The following is a 20,152-nucleotide window of genomic DNA, read 5'->3' on the forward strand; positions in this document are numbered from 1 at the left end:
AGCAATAATAGGCTATAAGCTCCTTTCATAAACCATTTGTTACCATGTGACAGCCTGTAGCCCAGAGTCATATATTTAGGCTTGGATTCACTCAAACTTGCCATAGCAATGTATACACATTAATTTGCAACCGTTGTCCCATGTAAACACTGCAGTAGCAAATAACCTGTGACGTTATTGGGGAAGAGAGGTCAACTGCTGAGGGTGTCTATCTCCGAATGAGATGATTTACAAGCAGAATTCCATGGAACAAAATACCTGCCAACCACTGAACGTAGAAGTAGCCAGGATACAACTGAAAGAAAAGCATCCAGAAACCATTTGAAAGAGAAGACTGGTGTTTTCAATGGGTGTTGCGTGCCTGGGCGTTCCTTCTTTGCGTTCCTTCCCTTTGGCAGGTCACAGATTGTGTCTTGTCCTCTGATTAGGACAAGCTGGAGTCGGTGCTGGATGTGTCCCACCAGCAGATGGAGCAGTACAGGGACCAGCCGGCCCACCAGGAGAAGATAGCCTACCAGCAGAGGCTACTGCAGGAGGACGTGGTGCACATCCGAGCTGAGATCTCTCAGGTGTCCACGGTAAGACCTGTTCTGTCTGGCCTGACACAGCCAGGAACACCTGGCCTAGTCACAGCCCTGTTCACTGACAACAAAAACTATTTCCTTCACTTTGCCTTTCTCTCTCTCCTTTTATCTGTTTTTATATCCCTCGCTCCATGCAGGAGATGGCGAATGCCTGGAACGAGTACAGCAGGCTGGAGAGAGACGTAGAGTGGCTGAGGACAGCTCTGGAGGGCCAGATGAACCGCAGTGGTCTCTCTCAGGTCAGGACCAAACCACACCCTTACAAATGCCAACACATGCTCACTCAGGGTCAAATTCTCACACAAATTGTTGTGTGTGGGAATGAGGAAACTAAGTATCTAGTATCTATATTACAGACATAATTCATGATATCACAAAACAGTCAAAAGAGGGGTAGCAACACTGAACATGTGCTTCCTCGTGTGTGTGTGTATGTGTGTGTGTGTGTGTATGCGTGTGTGTGAGCAGCTTGAAAGGTCCCAGATAAAGAGAGAGCTATGGAGAATTGAAGACGTGATGGCAGGTCTCAGCTCCAGCAAAGTCAACTACCAGTTCACCATCTCTTCTGTAAACAACCCAGGTGAGAAGAGTGCTGGCCTTCTTTCTGTATCTGCTCCTACCCACCCATACTGATGCTCTGGAAAAGATGGAGAGTTAGGTGGATACTGGGACAAAATTCCTGAAGAGTTGATTATGATCATCTTGATGTGATAATAGTGTCTGAAGCTCCAGTGTGTCAAATTTCACCATTCTTTACTTTTGACCCAGTCTGGAGTTGCATCATTAACTAGGTCCACATTTATGAATTAAAACAGTTTGACCTGAAAATAAGAACCCTTTATTGTGCCTTGTGTGTGTCAGGGTGTGTTTTACATGTGTGTGTCAGGGGGTGTTTTACATGTGTGTGTCAGGGGGTGTTTTACATGTGTGTGTAAGGGGCTGTTTTACATGTGTGTGTCAGGGGCTGTTTTACATGTGTGTGTCAGGGGGTGTTTTACATGTGTGTGTCAGGGGGTGTTTTACATGTGTGTGTCAGGGTGTGTTTTACATGTGTGTGTCAGGGGGTGTTTTACATGTGTGTGTCAGGGGGTGTTTACATGTGTGTGTCAGGGGGTGTTTTACATGTGTGTGTCGGGGTGTTTTACATGTGTGTGTCAGGGGGTGTTTTACATGTGTGTGTCAGGGGGTGTTTTACATGTGTGTGTCAGGGTGTGTTTTACATGTGTGTGTCAGGGGGTGTTTTACATGTGTGTCGGGGTGTGTTTTACATGTGTGTGTCAGGGGTGTGTTTTACATTTGTGTGTCAGGGGTGTGTTTTACATGCGTGTGTCAGGGTGTGTTTTACATGTGTGTGTCGGGGTGTTTTACATGTGTGTGTCGGGGTGTGTTTTACATGTGTGTGTGTGTCGGGGTGTGTTTTACATGTGTGTGTGTCGGGGTGTTTTACATGTGTGTGTCGGGGTGTTTTACATGTGTGTGTCAGGGGGTGTTTTACATGTGTGTGTCAGGGGGTGTTTTTTACGCGTGTGTCAGGGGGTGTTGTACGTGTTTGTACCCAGAGGGTGTTTTGCATGTTTGCGTCGGGGGTCGTTTTACATGTGTGCGTCAGGGGGTGTTTTACATGTGTGTGTCGGGGGTGTTTTTTACACGTGTGTCAGGGGGTGTTGTACGTGTTTGTACCAGAGGGTGTTTTGCATGTTTGCGTCAGGGGGCGTTTTACATGTGTGTTTGTGTCTCCAGAGAGAAAACTTGTGCCTTCATTGTTGCCATCATCAGTGCCTTCGCTGCCTGCCAGTCTCTCCCTGGGAGAAATAAGACTGGCCCAGCAGCATAGCCCCACCACCCCCACCTCCATACAGCACACCACCGCAGCTGCCCACCCTGTGTCTGTGCCAAAATGGGTGAGTGGCCGCCCGTCCTCCACCACTCCGTCTGACACATATTTTGGAATGTTCTGGTACAGTTTATGACAGTAAATGTGATCCTGGTTGGTTGTGTCCTCGGCAGGCGGAGGAGGGTGTCCCTCCCAGACCGCCCCTACCTCAGCTGTACAGTCCTGACGACCAGCCCCCAGCTGTGCCCCCGCTCCCTAGGGAGACCACCGTCATCAGACACACGTCTGTACGGGGCCTCAAGCGGCAGTCTGATGAACGCAAGCGGGACAGGGAGATTGGCCAATACACCAACGGAGACAGCAGGGTGTGAATGAGCCATGGACTGTTATTTTACCATTTACCATTCACATTTTTTGCTATGACCTTGGTGCAATGAGGGTTAACTGACTTGCTCGGGGACAGAAGCACAGATCATTTACCTTGTCGGCTCAGGGATTCGAACCACAAACTTTTTTTTTACTGGCTCAACACTCTTGACCACTGAGTTAACCAGCCTGCCCAGTGTGTGTGTGTGTGTGTGTGCTTGTGTGTGTGTGTGTGTGTGGGGAGGTGTTAACCTATCCTTGCATGTACACATGCATGTGGGTTTGTACTGATATCTCTGTCCATGTACGTAAGGTGGAGCTGCGGACATACCTAAGCGAACCGCAGCTGCTCGGGATGGGAGGATCTGCTCACTTGGGGATCAGGTCCTTGGGACATGATGCCGGCTACCAGACTTTGCCAAGCAGAGGTAATTATCACGTGTTAAATATATTTCACAATTATGTAAAGTGGAATGACATTGGTTGTATACTGCAAAATAATTTCCTCTTCACTTTAGCTCTTCCATATAACCAAACTGCATGATATAGTATATTGAAAATAGTTCACACCATGTGGTTTGTAATGTCCCAGCAAGCTCTGGCACTCATGGTAAATTGGTAGCTGTGTTTTCATATTTGCTGACTTTCTCTCAGGACCGGCTGGCTCCTCATCTAGGATTAATCAGTCCACAAATATCTCTTCATATGTTACTCTCAGAAGAGGACCCGCAACTGCCTCAGGCCTAAAGGTGAGACTCCAACTAACTCTAACTAGGAGCCAAATGAACATTTTAGGCAGCACAAATATTGTTGGGAAAAAGTTACCAAACTTCTCTGAGTTGTAACAGCCTATGCAAAAACCATTACTGATTTAATGGTGTGACATGGTCGGGGAACCTAATACAGTTTTGCAACCCATTCTAATTGAAAATGGAGGTGACATCTAAACTGTCTTCTGTCAGCCTTCTCTAACCCATCTCTCTTCTTTCAATGAATCTCCTCTTTTTTCACATACGCTCTGTTTGTCCATCTCTGTCCCCCCCCCCCGCCTCCTCTACCATCCCAGCTCCCTCTCCTTCTCACCGACTTTCTCTCTGGCTGATGTCATGGGCTTTGTAATTTATGCCCTCCCTTCCTCCTCTCAGGAGAGACCAAAGAGTGCCTTGGAGCGTCTGTACTCTGGGGATGTGCTGCAGCAGAGCAGGGGGAGAATGAGTGCTGAGGAGCAGCTGGAGAGGATGAAGAGGCACCAGAAGGCTCTGGTCCGCCAGCGCAAGAGGACCCTGAGTCAGGGAGAACGGCAGAGCTTTTCATCACGGGCCTCATACTCATCCTCACAGCAACGCCCGCTCTCCGCAGACCTGGGCTCTGTACGTTAGATCAAAGCCAAACACTCTGCATGGCTACTAGAGCTCCAGCTACAGTGCATGCAGATGTAACAATGCATGCAGCCACTAATCCATTGTAGTTGCATGGGTTTTCATAATGCACTTGATGTGAGGGGATACAGTAGGTGTGTAGGTGCTGTCAGCTGGCACAGAAAGACGGACTGCTGGAACTGTCAGATAGGTGAGAGACGCTGAGGTGTAGCATGAAAGTGTGACAAGTGGTATTCTCACCTAAATGAAGCACTACGAATATGCAATAACAGACAGGACAAGCCAGGCGTGGGCCCTGATTTCAAGTGTCATCAGCTCCAAGAAACTGATTTAAATGATTGAGAGATATTGACATATGGCATTTTATACTACAGGCTGCCATTAATTAAGTGGAATCTATAGCAACGATATGCAATTTTTCATAATGATTAACCTCATGATGGCCAACTCTGGCTTTTTGTTGGTTAGCTTCTGAGAATCATATGTGAATTGATTAGATCAATGCATTGATGAGATCAGCTTTGTAAGGGGTTGTAACTGATTGATTGTTCTGTACTGAATCACATCCCTTTTGCAGCATTAATGGCCCATTCCCCTTCTCATTCCTCTCCAACTCTTCCTTCACCCACCCATGGCAAAACACAAAGTATTTTTTTAACATATCATATTAGCATATTTATCTTACCTACTATAGATGCAGTAGATATCAAGTGAACACATTCCTTTTGAAAATGCAGCTTTGGTTGATGTAAATGTTAAAACAAGACAAATCATGTCAGACCTTTGTTCACCTTTAATAAGATCTTGTAACCCAGAATATATTAGTGAAAAACTAATGGCCATAATTTATCTGTAAAATAACACAAAAGAAAACACAATGTCTTTGTTGTGTAAGTGTGTACACCCATTATAATGGGGGTTGTAACTGTGTTCAGATTTAATCAATAAAATTCCAAATTATGTGCAATGGTAATTTTGCAATCTGCTAACATCAATTCAAGTGCTCCTGTAAGATTTCCTTGACGATTTTAAGTTTCTTAGTTGCATACGCTATACATGGTCTATAAGGAACAAACAAAACAGCTATAAAAAAGGTAAAGATCAAGAGAGGGATAGTATTTAGTTATGGAACGCATTGAAGACCATCATTAAGATTACAAGATCATGACATTGCAAAGATCAGGATGTCCTTCCAAAATTGACAGGCCAAGGAGATAGCGAATCGGCGAGGCTTTCAAGAGGCCGACAGCGGCTTGGCAAGAAGGGGCTTTGGCCTGGATAGATGAACAATTAATAACTCCTAGTATTCTTTGGATTTAAGGGGGATTGTGTAGAACCCTGCCACTAAATAATAACACAAACATCTCCTTTTCGTCATCCCTTGCCAAACAAGACCGATATAGTACTACCTAGTTCAGGATGGTTAAGGGTTTGAAGGACTTAAAACATTAACTGCAGATGTCTACTGGTCATTTATGCATATTTCTATGCTAGTAGTACAGTAAAAATAGTACATATTTGCTCTGATATATCCTGCTGTCTTCTGGCTGAAATCTGAAGGAAAAGATGAATTTCTCCAACATGACAACAATCCAAATCACACAGCCAAGGCAACAAGAAATGGCTTGCAGACAGGTAGATCAATATGCTGAAATGGCCCAGTCAGATCCTGGATCTCAATTCTATAGAAAATCTGGGGACTGACTTAAGGAGATCTGTACATAGCAGACTGAGCTTGATTTTTTCTGTAATGAAGAGTGGGATACCTTTACAAAAACAGGTGTACTAAATTGATAGAAGCCTATCCAAACAGGCATACTACTGTAATCCAAGCAACAGGACAAAAGGAATTGACTGTTATTTTTTACATTTATATTATACTTATTTATAATTTCTGAGAAATGATCCATTTGTTTTTCTATTAAAAAGTCTAAAAGGTCTGACATGTACTGTCTAGAACTTTTCATCCACAAAGCTGCATTTTCAATAAGTGTGTGTTACTGTATGTGTGTAAACCTTAATCCGTAGTATAGTGGCTTCCTAAATTGCTCCCACTCTAAAAGAAGTGCACTTTGACCTAAGCTCTCAGGCTCCATGCCGGTGCGTTCCTGTTTCTCTACTTTTGTAGCCCACTGCTAGTAACCCCATCAGTTACTTCTAAGGCTGTCCGTGTATCTCCCTGTCTGTCTCTAACCAGGTTTCGTTATGATGCTCAGATTAAACAAATAATCCTGCAAAAACATATTCTGACAATATTTACACCATTTCATTTTAAAGTTCTTACTCTAACCGTTTAATGGATTTAATAGTAAATAGCAAACATTTTCTAATAATTTGCTCATTTATAAATACTGCGCATTTATTGTTTCCCCAAATCACACCATGAAACACAAACAACTTGGCATGCCATGTAATATTTCTGAATAATACCGTATTTCCAAATAATAAGTATTGTGTTGTTTTGCTTTATTTTACAAAAATCTTGTGACTGAAGTCTAAGCAAAGTGTGACAGATGAGACAAAGGTTTTAGTCGCCCCTTGAATAAAATCTTTTGGAGATTGTGTTGTAATAAAAGTGCGAGAGACGTTTGTTTGCATACAACCCTTTCTTAGGCTACAGTGCGCATATTTTGGTGCTTCCACTGTATGTGGTTGAAATAGGCTTTGATTGTCTCACAATTGTGCATTTATTTTTACTTTTCCGAACCTTTTCCTTTACTAGAAAAAGTACTGCAGCAAACACATCTGTTAAATCAACATGATGAGTTACCAACGACTCAGCTGGCTTTGCCTAACTACCCACATGAGATCTGGTGCTTTTTTCTCTAATGAATTTTGTCAGGCTTTCTTGCGGCGTTTAATAACATCTAGTTACGTTAGAGCAGAGCCAAACAACACTCTTGTTCGTCTTGGAGTAGCTATGGGGTCGGGAAGGTCTAAGTTCCACTTGCTCGTCAGCCAAAACACACAATTGTTTTGCCGTGGTGTAGATTCAGGAGTGTAATCGGCTTGCACTATAGTGGCGCAGAAAACACTGCTGAACATTTATCTTTGTGCTACTTTTATCTACTGTGCTAACCATTCAAAGTTTGATCAGAACTTTAGTTATTTACAAACAGTACGCTAATAACTTCTCTTTTTCTGCAAATGGACCATCTGCTAGGCTCCCTCTTCCCCACATATTTAATGTAGAGGTTTGCAAATAAGAAATAAACATTTTCCTAATAAATACATGCTTGTCATGTGTTTTTTCTTCATTGCATGTGCATTATAAATATGTATTTGTGATATTTTCAGCAGTGGGCATTTTTTATTTTGTCTAGTAAGCACAATGACTGGAACCAATTTGAAATTTAAATTAATGTAGTTAGATGGATTCCTCTCTTCTTCACATCTCTCCAATCACTTACTGTACTGGTGGACTGGCGCATGCTGTGGTCTGAGAGATTGAGACCTCATATATTGCATGTGCAACACAGCCCCATCAGCAGTCCTGGACACGCTGGTGGTTTTGCCCGTGGAAATATTGTTCCATTTGTCATATTGTATGTATACCGTTCTATGTGTATGCTTGAATGGAGAACACACAAACATAAATATGAATTATTTTGTGTAAAAATATTTAAATGCACAGTATAGCAATGCTTTATGTTTCTACAAGCAAGACCATACAATATTAAGGTCTTTAGAGTTTCACTGGATATGATCACTTAAAATGACAACGTAGCAGAAAATAGAATTCCTTAACCAACAGGTGGAAAATCTATAACGAATGTTAGGGACATTGGTGTATATCTGTGTGACAGTAATGTGGTTATGTAGCTGGTATGTGTCTGTGTAACAGTGGTGTGATTAATTGACTGGTGTGTTTCTGTATTACAGTTGTGTAGGTATGTAACTGGTGTGTGTCTGTATTACAGTGGTGTAGTAATGTAACTGGTGTGTTTCTGTGTAACAGGGGTGTGGTTATGTAACTGGTGTGTTTCTGTATTACAGTGGTGTAGTTATGTAACTGGTGTGTTTCTGTGTAACAGTGGTGTGGTTATGTAACTGATGTGTTTCTGTGTAACAGTGGTGTGGTTATGTAACGGGTGTGTTTCTGTGTAACAGTGGTGTAGTTATGTAACTGGTGTGTTTCTGTGTAACAGTGGTGTGGTTATGTAACTGGTGTGTTTCTGTGTAACAGTGGTGTGGTTATGTAACGGGTGTGTTTCTGTATAACAGTGGTGTAGTTATGTATCTGGTGTGTTTCTATGTAACAGTGGTGTAGTAATGTAACTGGTGTGTTTCTGTATTACAGTGGTGTAGTTATTCAACTTGTGTGTTTCTGTTTAACATTGGTGTGGTTATGTAACGGTGTGTTTCTGTGTAACAGTGGTGTAGTTATGTAACTGGTGTGTTTCTATATTACAGTGGTGTAGTTATGTAACTGGTGTGTTTCTGTATTACAGTGGTGTAGTTATGTAACTGGTATGTTTCTGTGTAACAGTGGTGTGGTTATGTAACAGGTGTGTTTCTGTGTAACAGTGGTGTAGTTATGTAACTGGCGTGTTTCTGTGTAACAGTGGTGTAGTAATGTAACTGGTGTGTTTCAGTATTACAGCGGTGTAGTTATGTAACTGGTGTGTTTCTGTGTAACAGTGGTGTAGTTATGTAACTGGCGTGTTTCAGTATTACAGTGGTGTAGTTGTGTAACTGGTGTGTTTCTGTATTACAGTGGTGTAGTTATGTAACTGGTGTGTTTCTGTATTACGGTTGTGTAGTTATGTAACTTGTGTGTTTCTGTGTAACAGTGGTGTAGTTATGTAACTGGTGTGTTTGTGTGTAACAGTGGTGTGGTTATGTAACGGGTGTGTTTCAGTATTACAGTGGTGTAGTTATGTAACTGGTGTGTTTCTGTGTAACAGTGGTGTGGTTATGTAACGGGTGTGTTTCTGTATTACAGTGGTGTAGTTATGTAACTGGCGTGTTTCTGTGTAACAGTGGTGTAGTAATGTAACTTGTGTGTTTCAGTATTACAGCGGTGTAGTTATGTAACTGGTGTGTTTCTGTATTACAGTGGTGTAGTTATGTAACTGGTGTGTTTCTGTATTACGGTGGTGTAGTTATGTAACTTGTGTGTTTCTGTGTAACAGTGGTGTAGTTATGTAACTGGTGTGTTTGTGTGTAACAGTGGTGTGGTTATGTAACGGGTGTGTTTCTGTATTACAGTGGTGTAGTTATGTAACTGGTGTGTTTCTGTGTAACAGTGGTGTGGTTATGTAACGGGTGTGTTTCTGTATTACAGTGGTGTAGTTATGTAACTGGTGTGTTTCTGTGTAACAGTGGTGTGGTTATGTAACGGGTGTGTTTCTGTATTACAGTGGTGTAGTTATGTAACTGGTGTGTTTCTGTGTAACAGTGGTGTGGTTGTGTTTTCATGTAATCGTCCTGTGGTTGTTTAGTTATGTAATTTATGTGTTTGTCTACCCTTCCTCCAGTGGAGGCGAGAGCAGGAGTTTGACCTGCAACTGCTGGAACGGGCCGTACAAGGTGAGGAGGCGCGGGGTGTTGTCCAAGGAGAGGAGCGTCCAGCAGAGCACACGGAGAGACCCCGGTCCCAGTCAGATGAATGGTTGACCCTCCGCTCCACAGCCACACCCACCCAGGAGGTGGATCGGGAGCCATTGGACTACGACTTGGACCTCAGCCGAGAGGTAGCCCCACCTCCATCCTGCCTGCTCTCACACTTAAAGCCAAGAGAGACACTATATTTAGTATTAGTTGGTATAATATGGTGCTTGCAACGCCATGTGGGTTTGATTCCCTCTGGCGACCAGTGCTTCACCATGTCTTCCCTCATCTACAAGTTAAGCTTGTTTAGACAGTTGGGCTAGTTTTCAGCTTCAGTGTTTACGAACATGAATATATTCCCCAATCCCTACAATAACAGTAATAGAGGTGAATACCAGTTAATAGAAAGGCACTGTGTGTGTTTCTCCGGGTGTAGCTGTCCAAACCACAAAAGGTGTTAATCCCGGAGCGCTACATAGACTCGGAGCCTGAGGAAACCCTCAGCCCTCTGGAGTTGGAGGCTCGCCAGCGGAACATGGAGCGCATCAAGAACATTCTGGCCAAGTCCAGGTACACACACCACCACTGTATTCACTGGGCCAATATGGATGATCGAGTTTGACTGGCCATTCAATTGAATTGTGTTTGTGTGTGATAAGTGTTCAGATCCTTGCGGGGCCCCCTGTGCAGGCGGACAAGCCAGAGATGGTGGGACTAGATGGGGCTGCACAACAAGAGCAGAAAAGGATTATTACCATGTCTTACACCCTGGCCTCTGAGGCCTCCCTCAAGAGCAAACAGGTTGCAGGTAATACCAACATACATTCCTACTACATGTGCACGCACATTACACACGGTTTTATACACATCACGTTATTCAAACACCTACCTGTCCTGAACACACACACGGCCTGCAACAGGCGTTAACACAAATATGTCTCAGGGCTAGAGGAAAATGTCTGACTGCAGGTGATGAGTTACTTTTTAAATTTTGTATATATTGGTATACACGCAAAGTATTAAACCTTTCCAAAAATCTAAATATATTGTACCTGAATGCTCTAAAGATCGGGTTATCTCACTCCTATCAACATCTACTAGACATTTTACTCTTGCCCTTCAAACTTCAACTGAACCTTGGGATAAAACCTCTGCCAATTATATGTAATTTCCAATTGCCATGTTAAGAGTACTGAAGATTGAGTTGTACTCCACTTTTTGGTTCATAGACAGATTTTAAGACACTGCTGGCACTTCTGCAAAAGTTCACCATGGAGGAGGCAAAACATATCCTCAAATCATTATCTTAAAACTGTGTGTATGACAATATCAATAAATGACCTTGCATCACATTGACATCCTCTGGGTCGTTGAAGATGGGATAGAGGTTAGCTCGCTAGCTTCAAGAATGTTAGACAGATGATAGAGGAGGAAAAAGGTGCCAAACTGGGCAATTGGGCTGTTCATCTCCTAATAACCAAACATTATTTATTATTAGTGTGGATCACATGAGTAAAGACGGAGGAGCTAATTATGATCTGTGTTGAATCTTTCAGAGGATTCTCATTATGAGGCTATTTTGTGAAGCTGATCAATAATCCAGTAAGAATGTGCTAAGACTGTACTCTGCATAATCCTGTGGCTGGCTCTTTGAACATGATTATGAACCCTCATAAAAGACACCAATATAAATGTTCATCTGTACTTCATAGCAGGCAGGTAGGCAGGCAAAACAGGCTGGTTCACTCATCAAGCAGAAGCTGCTCCTCAGATGAGTCGCTCCTCTCTCTCTCTTGTTCCTCCTTTTTTCCTCACTCTCTGTCTCTCTCTGTCTCTCTCTCTCTCTGTCTCTGTCACACAGAATTACATTCAAGCCCTTAAGATGTGATGGATCTTAAAATGCTTAGAAGAGCAAAGTCAATTATTCTAAAAATCTTTCCACTATAGAAACATTTCTGAATATCACACAAGACATCTTGTCAGAAGGGGCCAAATCTATTTTTTCAGTCAATTCTGTGGTGTAAATGAAACTGTGCATACATGGTTTAATTTCGACTTCTTTCAAATGGATTATATACTATAAAAAACTTCCATATTGCCGATATATACACTGAACAAAATTATAAACGCAACACTTTTATTTTTGCCCTCATTTATCATGAGAACGTCTGAGACCATCCACCCGGACAGCTGTTGCCACTATCGGTTTGCATTACCAAAGAATTTCTGCACAAACTGTCAGAAACTGTGTCAGGGAAGCTCATCTGCATGCGTTGTCGTTCTCATCAGGGTCTCGACCTGACTGCAGTTCGTCATCGTAACCGACTTGACAGTTTGTGCAGAAATTCTTTGGTAATGCAAACCGATAGTGGCAACAGCTGTCCGGGTGGATGGTCTCAGACGATCTTACATGTGGTTACACGTGGTCTGCGATTGTGAGGCCATGGGATGTACTGCCAAATTCTCTGAAATGCTTTTGGAGACAGCTTATGGTAGAGAAATGAACATTAAATTCACGGGCAACAGCTCTGGTGGACATTCCTGCAGTCAGCATGCCAATTGCACGCTCCCTCAAAACCTGCGACATCTATGGCATTGTGCTGTGTGATGGAACTGCAGATTTTAGAGTGGCCTTTTATTGTGGTCAGCCTAAGGCACACCTGTGCAATAATCATGCTGTCTAAGCAGCATCTTGATATGCCACACCTGTGAGGTGGATGGATTATCTCGGCAAAGGAGAAGTGCTCTCTAACACAGATTTAGACAGATTTGTGAACAATATTTGAGAGAAATAGGCCTTTTGTGTACATAGAGAAAGTCTTAGATCTTTGAGTTCAGCTCATGATAAATGGGGGCAAAAAAAATAGTGTTGCGTATATAATTTTGTTCAGTGTAGTTACCACAATGAAACAGAGAACATTGGGATATTATTGACATACAGCTACATTTTAATTACAAATGAAAGTATTTGGGAGCCGTAAACACAGATAATATTGTGTGTTGTTTGATGTACATTATGTTTAATGTTTAAGTTGGATAGGTGTCCTGTGTGTTATTAAGGATGGTCGGCGTGGTCCCACCAAGCATCTGGCCTAACCTTTTGATTTCCTAGTGCTGTTCCTAATGTGATCTAATGTCCTTTTCTTCCCTCCTCCCTCCCTCTCTCTCTCTCTCTCTCTCTCTATCGTTTTTCTCCTGGTATTTCATCAGTGGTGCCACTACAGCCTAACATCCCTACCATACCCGCTCCACCACCTCCTCCTCCGCTTCCTACTTCTTTTCCTCCTGTCTCTCAGGCACCTCCCCCTCCTCCGCTAAGCAATGGATTTCACTTCTCATTTGTCTAATCAGAGCAGATAAAGTAAGGACAAACAAACAGCATGTTGAACATGCTAATGTAAAGGGGTTTGGCTAATTCTGCCTAACGTGGGGCTGGCTCCGTGCTGCTTTCAAAACCTCTTGTTTGCATGCTCACCGAACTGTTGTGATTCAAAAGGTATTAGAGCACCACACTCATTACCTTCAGCACACACATCTGCAAGCTGCCAGCTAATCTCTCTTTGCTAATTGTCTGTCAATTGTTTTTGTAACGCCCAAATTGTTTGTGGGGGGTTTGGGGCAAAACAAATGTCACTAGCAATGTGTGCATTGTGTGTAGTTAAACAGAAGTAAGAATTATTTAGTTTCAACACAGCGTATTATCAGTATAACAGTGTTCACAGCTGCATTTCACAAGCCCAATTATCCTGCCATCTGTGGACTGTTTAAAGGATTTACCTAAACAACAGAGAGACACACAAAGTGACACTCTTTTCAATGTACACACACATGGACAGTTCATAATATTGTGTCTCTGTGTGTATCCAGCTATCTTTTGACCATGGCACTGTCAGGCGGGCTCTGGACTGGCTCCATTCATGCACTATTCATTGAGTATCCTTGACTACTAACCCTATCTCCCCTTGCCTTGTCCATGGTGCATAACTGTGCATGTCTTCGTATTTGGTGTATTCCTTCTTTTTGGTGTTGTCTCCAACCTGTTCCTGTTTCTTTTCTCCTGGGGTTGCCCAAATGACACCCTATTTCCTATATAATGACCTCTTGGCCAAGGCCCATAGTTCTTATTTAGTTATTAGGGTACTTTTGGAGGGTGCTGTTTGGAGATGGTTCCATTTGTACGGCCAAGCCTATAAGCCAAGGGCGTAGGGTTGGTTTGAACATTGGTGGGGACATACTTTTTAACCATACCTTCGAAACCTAAGCCTTGTCACTAAAAGCATGAGCAGATGCAAGTTTACATCCGCACACACACGCTCACATATACAAGATAATGCATTCTATTGAGCAAAATATAGATTTAGGTTTATTCACACATTCAACTTCAGGATACCCTTGTCAAACTAATGTAAAAACATTAAATGCAACCTTTGTTGAACTTGACACATAGCCATTTGCATTGTAGTAGTCACCTGAATATACAGTTATGTCCGGAAATAATTGGACACTAACACTGTTTTGTTATTTTGGCTGTTTACCAAATTATTTTCAAGTTACAAATAAATAATGAATATGGGCTTGAAGTGCAGTCTCTCAGCTTTAATTTCAGGTGTAGAAATTACAGCTCTTTAATATGTAGCCCCTTCTTTTTCAAGGGCCCAAAGGTAATTGGACAGTTGACTCAAAAGCTGTTTCTTGGACAGGTGTGGGCTATACCGGTATTTCATCAATTAAGCAAATAAAATGTCTTGAGTTGATTCCAGGTGTGGCATTCACATTTGGAAGCTGTTGCTGTGAACCTCCAACATGGAGTCAAAGGAGCTCTCAATGCAAGTGAAACAGGCCACCCGTAGGCAGCAAAAAAATGATCCATCAGAGAGATAGCAGGAACATTAGGAGTGTCCAAATCAAAAGTTTGGTTCATTTGGAGAAAAAAAAGAACACACTGGTGAGCTCTGCAACACAAAGAGGCCTGGACGTCCACGGAGAACAACTGTGGTGGATGATCGTAGGATCCTGTCCTGTCCAAAACCCCCTTCACAAGATTTTGCCAAAATACATCAAGAAAAGCCAGGCCAGTTCTGGAACAGCATTTTTTGAACAGGAAGACAAAAGTATGGAGAAGGCTTGGAACGGCTCATGATCCAAAGCATACTACATCATCTGGTAGAGGCAGTGTGATGCATGGGCATTCATGGCTTCCAATGGCACTGGGTCACTAGTGTTTATTGATGTGACAGAAGACAGAAGCAGCCGGATGAATTCTGAAGTGTGATATATTGTCTGCTCTGATTTCGCCGAATTCAGCAAGTTGATTTGATGGCGCTTCACTTTACAGATGAACAATACTGCGAAAGCAACCTAGGAGTTTTTTAAGGCAAAGAAGTGGAATATTCTGCAATGGCCAAGTCAATCACCTTATTTCAACCCGATTGAGCATGTATTTCACTTGCTGAAGACAAAACTTAAGGCAGAAAAACCCACAAACATACAACAACTGAAGACAGCTGCATTAAAGGCCTGGCAAAGCATCACAAAAGAGGAAACCCAGCATTTGGTGATGTCCATGTGTTTCAGACTTCAATCAGTCATTGCCTGTAAAGGATTCTCGATGAAGTATTAAAAATGAACATTTTCTTTGTGGTTGTGTTAATTTGTCCAATTAAGTCTGAGCCCCTGAAATAAGGGGACTGTGTATGAAAATGATTGCAAATCCTAAATGTTTCATATGATATTTTGGTTCAACCCCTTGAATTAAAGCTGAAAGTCTGCACTTCAACTGCATCTTCGTTTCAAATCCATTATGGTGGTGCACAGAGCCAAAATTATGGAAAATGTGTCAGTGTCTAAATATTTCCGGACCTAACTGTATGGTCTGAAAGTAGCTTAATTGTAATTGGTTGTAAGTCAGGCATAACTCCAAAAAGAGTCAAAGTTGTCCACCAAAGGAATGCAAACGAAATAACAGTATTTTGTATTTTTCTTACCTAGGGGATAGCATACAACTTCTTTATAACAATTTACATACATGTTGTACTGTACTTTTAAACTAAAAGATGCATTCTCAGATAAAACTGGACTGTCAAGCCAAAACAGGTCCTCTGAAAGTGTGTACTGTGTTGTGTGTGTGCCAATATGTGTGATTGTGGAATTTCAAGACTTTGGTACATAGGGAATGGATTCTAAATTCAGAGCCTTTGGAAAGTATTCAGACCCCTTCACTTTCTCCACAAATTGTGTTTGAAATGTATTATATTTACATAATATATAAGGCACTTATAATATATTTGCCATAAATCTATACACAGATTTCCTTTATGGCAAAGCATAAACACGTTTTAGGAATGCCTTCCTATTTGTTGAAAATTTGAAATATTTCATTTGCATTTGTCATACAAGTATTCAGACAATTTGCCATGACACTCGAAATTGAGCTCAGCTGCATCCGGAGTGATGTTTCTAGAACTTGATTTAGTCCACCTGTGGCAAATACAGTTTAAAATTCCCAGGAGCCCAGTAGGCACTACCATTGTGAAATGGAAGAATTTAAAACCACCAAGACTCTTAGTGCTGGCTGTCTGGGCCAAACTAAGTAATCGGGCAAGGAGGGCCTTGGTCAGGGATGTGGCCAAGAATCCTACAGTATGGCCATTCTAACAGAACTTCAGAGTTTCTCTGCAGAGCTGGGAGAGCCTGCCAGAAGGAAAACCATCTCTGCAGCACTCCATCAATCATGACTTTATGGTGCTGAGGCGAGAAGGAAGCCACTCCTGAATAAAAGGCATATGACATGATGTCTTATGGATTGATAGCATGAGGATAAAGATTCTCTCGTCTGATGAGACCAAAATACAGCTATTAGGCCTGAATTCTAAACCCTATGTCTGGTGAAAACAAGATACCAGTCATTACTTGGCTAATACCAACCCTAGAGTGTTGCATGGTGGTTGTAGTATCATGCTTTCAGGTTGTTTCTCAGAATCAGGGACTGGGAGATTGATCAGGATTGAGGGAAGGATATAAATATAGAGAGGTCTTTGAGGAAACCCGGATCTAAAGCACCCACAACCTCAGACTGCGGAGAGCATTCATCTTTTAGCATTACAACAACCTGCAGTACACTGCCAATCAACCAAAATTATTTTATAACACCCTTTACATCAGCAGTTGTCACAAATTGCTTTTATAGATGCCTAGCCTGAAACCCCAAAGTGCAAGCAATTGATGCACAGTGGCTAAGAAAAAACGTCCTTTATGGTGCAGAGGCTTCCTCCTTGCAGGTAAGTTTGAAACCTAGGGAGAAACATAGAGAGCAACCGGTCTCTGAGGGGTGGCCAGTCATCCTCTGACTGTGCTGGGTGAGGATTATAAGAGTACATGTCCTTTTTTTGCATGTTCAGATGTCCTGGGGGATCTCCTCCCAGACCTGGATCAGGGCATCAGTGAGCTCCTGGACAGTCTGTGGGCCTTGTTGACCCCTCTCCAAACATAGTGCTTACGGTTGTGACCATAAAGCTAGCGCTTATGGTTGTGATCATAAAGCTCTACTCTGTCTCGTCACTCCATCTTTATGAAGTTCCATTACCTTGTTACGCAGGTATTTTGACAGTTATTTTCTGCTCCCCATGGCTCAGTATCTAGCCTGCTCAGTGCATCCATGTGAGAGCTAACAAACCCATTGACTATTTATACACCGACACTAATTACAATTTCAAAAGCCTCAGGTGTGGGAAATTCACCTTTAATTGCCATTTTCACCTGTGTATCACCTTGTGTGTCTGTAACGAGGCCAAACATTCCAGGGTATGTAAACTTTTGATCAGTGCCATTTGGGTCATTTCTGTTATCATTATGATTTAAAAATGAGCCAAACAACAATGTGATAATAAATGGCTTCATATCATCACTATCCTTAAATGAAAAAAAAAATGTTTGCATGATCAGTCATATTTTCAAAATCAGTGCCAAAATTTCACTATTTCTGCCAGTGTACATTATGCAAACTTATGAGCACAACTGCATGAACTATTTCAGTGTTATTTTAAATAAATTGGCATGCATTTTTAATATCAGTTTTTACTTTGTTATTATGTGGTATTGTGTATAGATGAATGGCACAAAATGGAATTTAATAAATTATAAACTTTATAACATAACAAAATGTGGTGAAATTACCCTAAACACACTGCCATAGCGACTGTATAAATACATTTTTCTGGGCCAGAAAGTGTACATTTATTAGCTGGTCACGGTCAATCATCCGGTCTGAATACATTTGAGCATGCCTTTCACATGCTAAAGACAAAACGGTTGACAAAAAAACCTGAGACTTGCAAAAACTGAAGATGATTTCAGTACAACCCTAGCAGAGAATTACTACCACTAATTTATTGCGCATAATGTTAACCTGTCCAAATAATCGTATCCTAGAAAATGTGCAATTCACAGTGTAATGTATGTACTTTAACTTTGCAGTCACTCCATTATAAAAAATTTAATACATTTGTCACTGTCCAAATCCTTTTGACATTCACTGTAAATCACAGATTCAATCATAAGTCTAACAAAACTCTATTTTTGACATGACTGATTATAGGACCAAAATTATCCCTTTGAAGTTCTTATAGACTTTGTAGTTCATTTTGAAAATATTTATGCCACATTTTCAAGAAGATAAGTTATTTGGTGCAGTTACCCTTGGTTTTACTGCACCTAAACTTCATCCTGATTATTCATGGATTGTGCCACTGTGTTTGTGCTTGGAAATACGACAACATTGCTAAAGTAGGCTAATATTTACTAGAAATGTTTTTGCTCGGATCATCATCATGTCAGCAAATGCACTTTGAGAATTGGCAAACGTTATCATTACTTAGTAAAGTTAGTAAAACATTTCTAGCTATGCTAATTTTAGCTAGTTTAAATTCAGTGGACCCCTCTCAATATTAACTAGCTAGTTAACATTATACTGCAGCCAAAATCAATTTGGTGACATCAAAATAATGACAAAAAACTAGTATGCTACTAGTTTTTTGCTATCATTGATGTGATATTGTGTTTTCGAGTCTTTATCAGCTCCTATTGAGCATGCATTGATTAGAACACTCAGTTGAACATTAGCTCCAAGAAACAGTATTGTGAACCAATGATCAATCAAAGAATACTGTTTAATTCAATCCCAGCTAAAAATTGATTCCTAATTTCATCCATTATGCTTGGTATTGTGGAATTTTACAGTCTTTTGAAACTAACTTTGCATTATGATCTTTTTCCCTCAGCCAAAGCGGTTTCCGAAAACTGAGGTGCCATGGTTACAACAAAACCTGGATTCTTGAAGACAGACCTGATTTGATTCTAACAGTTACACTGCTTCTTAGTAGATTAACGTTAGTGAACATTTAACCTGCACTCAGTGGCACACGCATCAGGACTCACACAGTGAAAATAAATTTGTAGCTAAACAAAGTTAATATTTTCTTAAGAAAATGTATGTATTTGCTGAGGGAGCTGATGTGCATATTCACTTTGTAAGTGTCTAATATGTTAATCCAATAATAGAAAATGTTTTATACATGTTATTGCACTTTTATCATGTTATTATACTGTATTATATTGAAGAATTGAAGCAGATATTTTCAAAAGGAGGATGATACAGTTATCTTGAATAGTCATCTGAATTTGGAGGAAACCTGTGTTGTTTTGAAAAAATGATGCAGAAAGTTAACCAACTGGAAGGTTGAGATGAACATGATGATAAGATACTGAACATGTTATTATGTTATTTTTTCTTTTAAGGCACCTTTTATGCTTTATCAGACAGGAAAGTGGAGAATTTATTTTGGGTGAAAGCACTGAGCCAGATTCAAACCCTTGCTGCAGCAGAAAATATGTACCAGGGGCAGCAGCTTGGACCGCGTATTTGTAAAAAATGGGAATATTCTTACACCAAATCACTTTCAAATAACATTTGTTTTTTTTATCTAGCACTGCCAGTTTCTTATTAGCTTGCCAAATTCATTTTTGCTTACAGCATTGGGAAGAAAATCTAATATTTTCTGATTGTCTTCGGCAGTTTGCACAATTCATATTTTATTAAAATATTAACATTGCATTTGTTTAATTCAATGGTTTGTCTTCAGAAAAAAAGGTATCTGAATCCTTAAAATTATATTTACGGTATGCTGAGATATTCAGTGAATTGATTGTACAGTATGGAATAAAAAATATTGAATCATTGTAATTTGTAAAATCTGTGAATGGCTGTTTTGGAATCTTAGAAAAACCTTTATCTATTGCCAGTTCATGGAACCTTTTCTTCATGCTTAACCATCATCAAAGACAATGTACAAAATGTAGTCTCATCGTAGCTCCAAAGATTCTCTTTGAACATTTATATTGATTGCTTTATTCTATTATTTGAGAAAGGAACCTAACTTACA

At 41.0% G+C, this 20,152-nt stretch overlaps 1 protein-coding gene across 6 annotated transcripts in view; it reads left to right on the plus strand.

The window, feature by feature from the left end:
* plekha7b (pleckstrin homology domain containing, family A member 7b) overlaps positions 1–19,949 on the plus strand; it is a 141,341-nt gene extending 121,392 nt beyond the window's left edge. For 5 of the 6 annotated variants that reach the window (XM_020040231.2, XM_020040242.2, XM_020040250.2 and 2 more), the window contains 13 exons: positions 429–578; positions 722–823; positions 1,053–1,164; positions 2,325–2,485; positions 2,592–2,783; positions 3,098–3,212; positions 3,439–3,533; positions 3,930–4,154; positions 9,644–9,859; positions 10,153–10,286; positions 10,376–10,524; positions 12,927–13,077; positions 18,992–19,949. In XM_020040231.2, coding sequence (XP_019895790.2) covers positions 429–578; positions 722–823; positions 1,053–1,164; positions 2,325–2,485; positions 2,592–2,783; positions 3,098–3,212; positions 3,439–3,533; positions 3,930–4,154; positions 9,644–9,859; positions 10,153–10,286; positions 10,376–10,524; positions 12,927–13,063 — 1,788 coding nt within the window. In that variant the 3' untranslated portion in view covers positions 13,064–13,077; positions 18,992–19,949. The remainder of the gene's footprint in view (positions 1–428; positions 579–721; positions 824–1,052; positions 1,165–2,324; positions 2,486–2,591; positions 2,784–3,097; positions 3,213–3,438; positions 3,534–3,929; positions 4,155–9,643; positions 9,860–10,152; positions 10,287–10,375; positions 10,525–12,926; positions 13,078–18,991) is intronic. The other variant, XM_020040257.3, reaches the window with a different exon arrangement.
* The last annotated feature ends 203 nt before the right edge of the window (positions 19,950–20,152 follow it).

Source organism: Esox lucius, chromosome 2, assembly GCF_011004845.1.
Source record: "Esox lucius isolate fEsoLuc1 chromosome 2, fEsoLuc1.pri, whole genome shotgun sequence".
NCBI classification, from domain to species: Eukaryota; Metazoa; Chordata; class Actinopteri; order Esociformes; family Esocidae; genus Esox; species Esox lucius.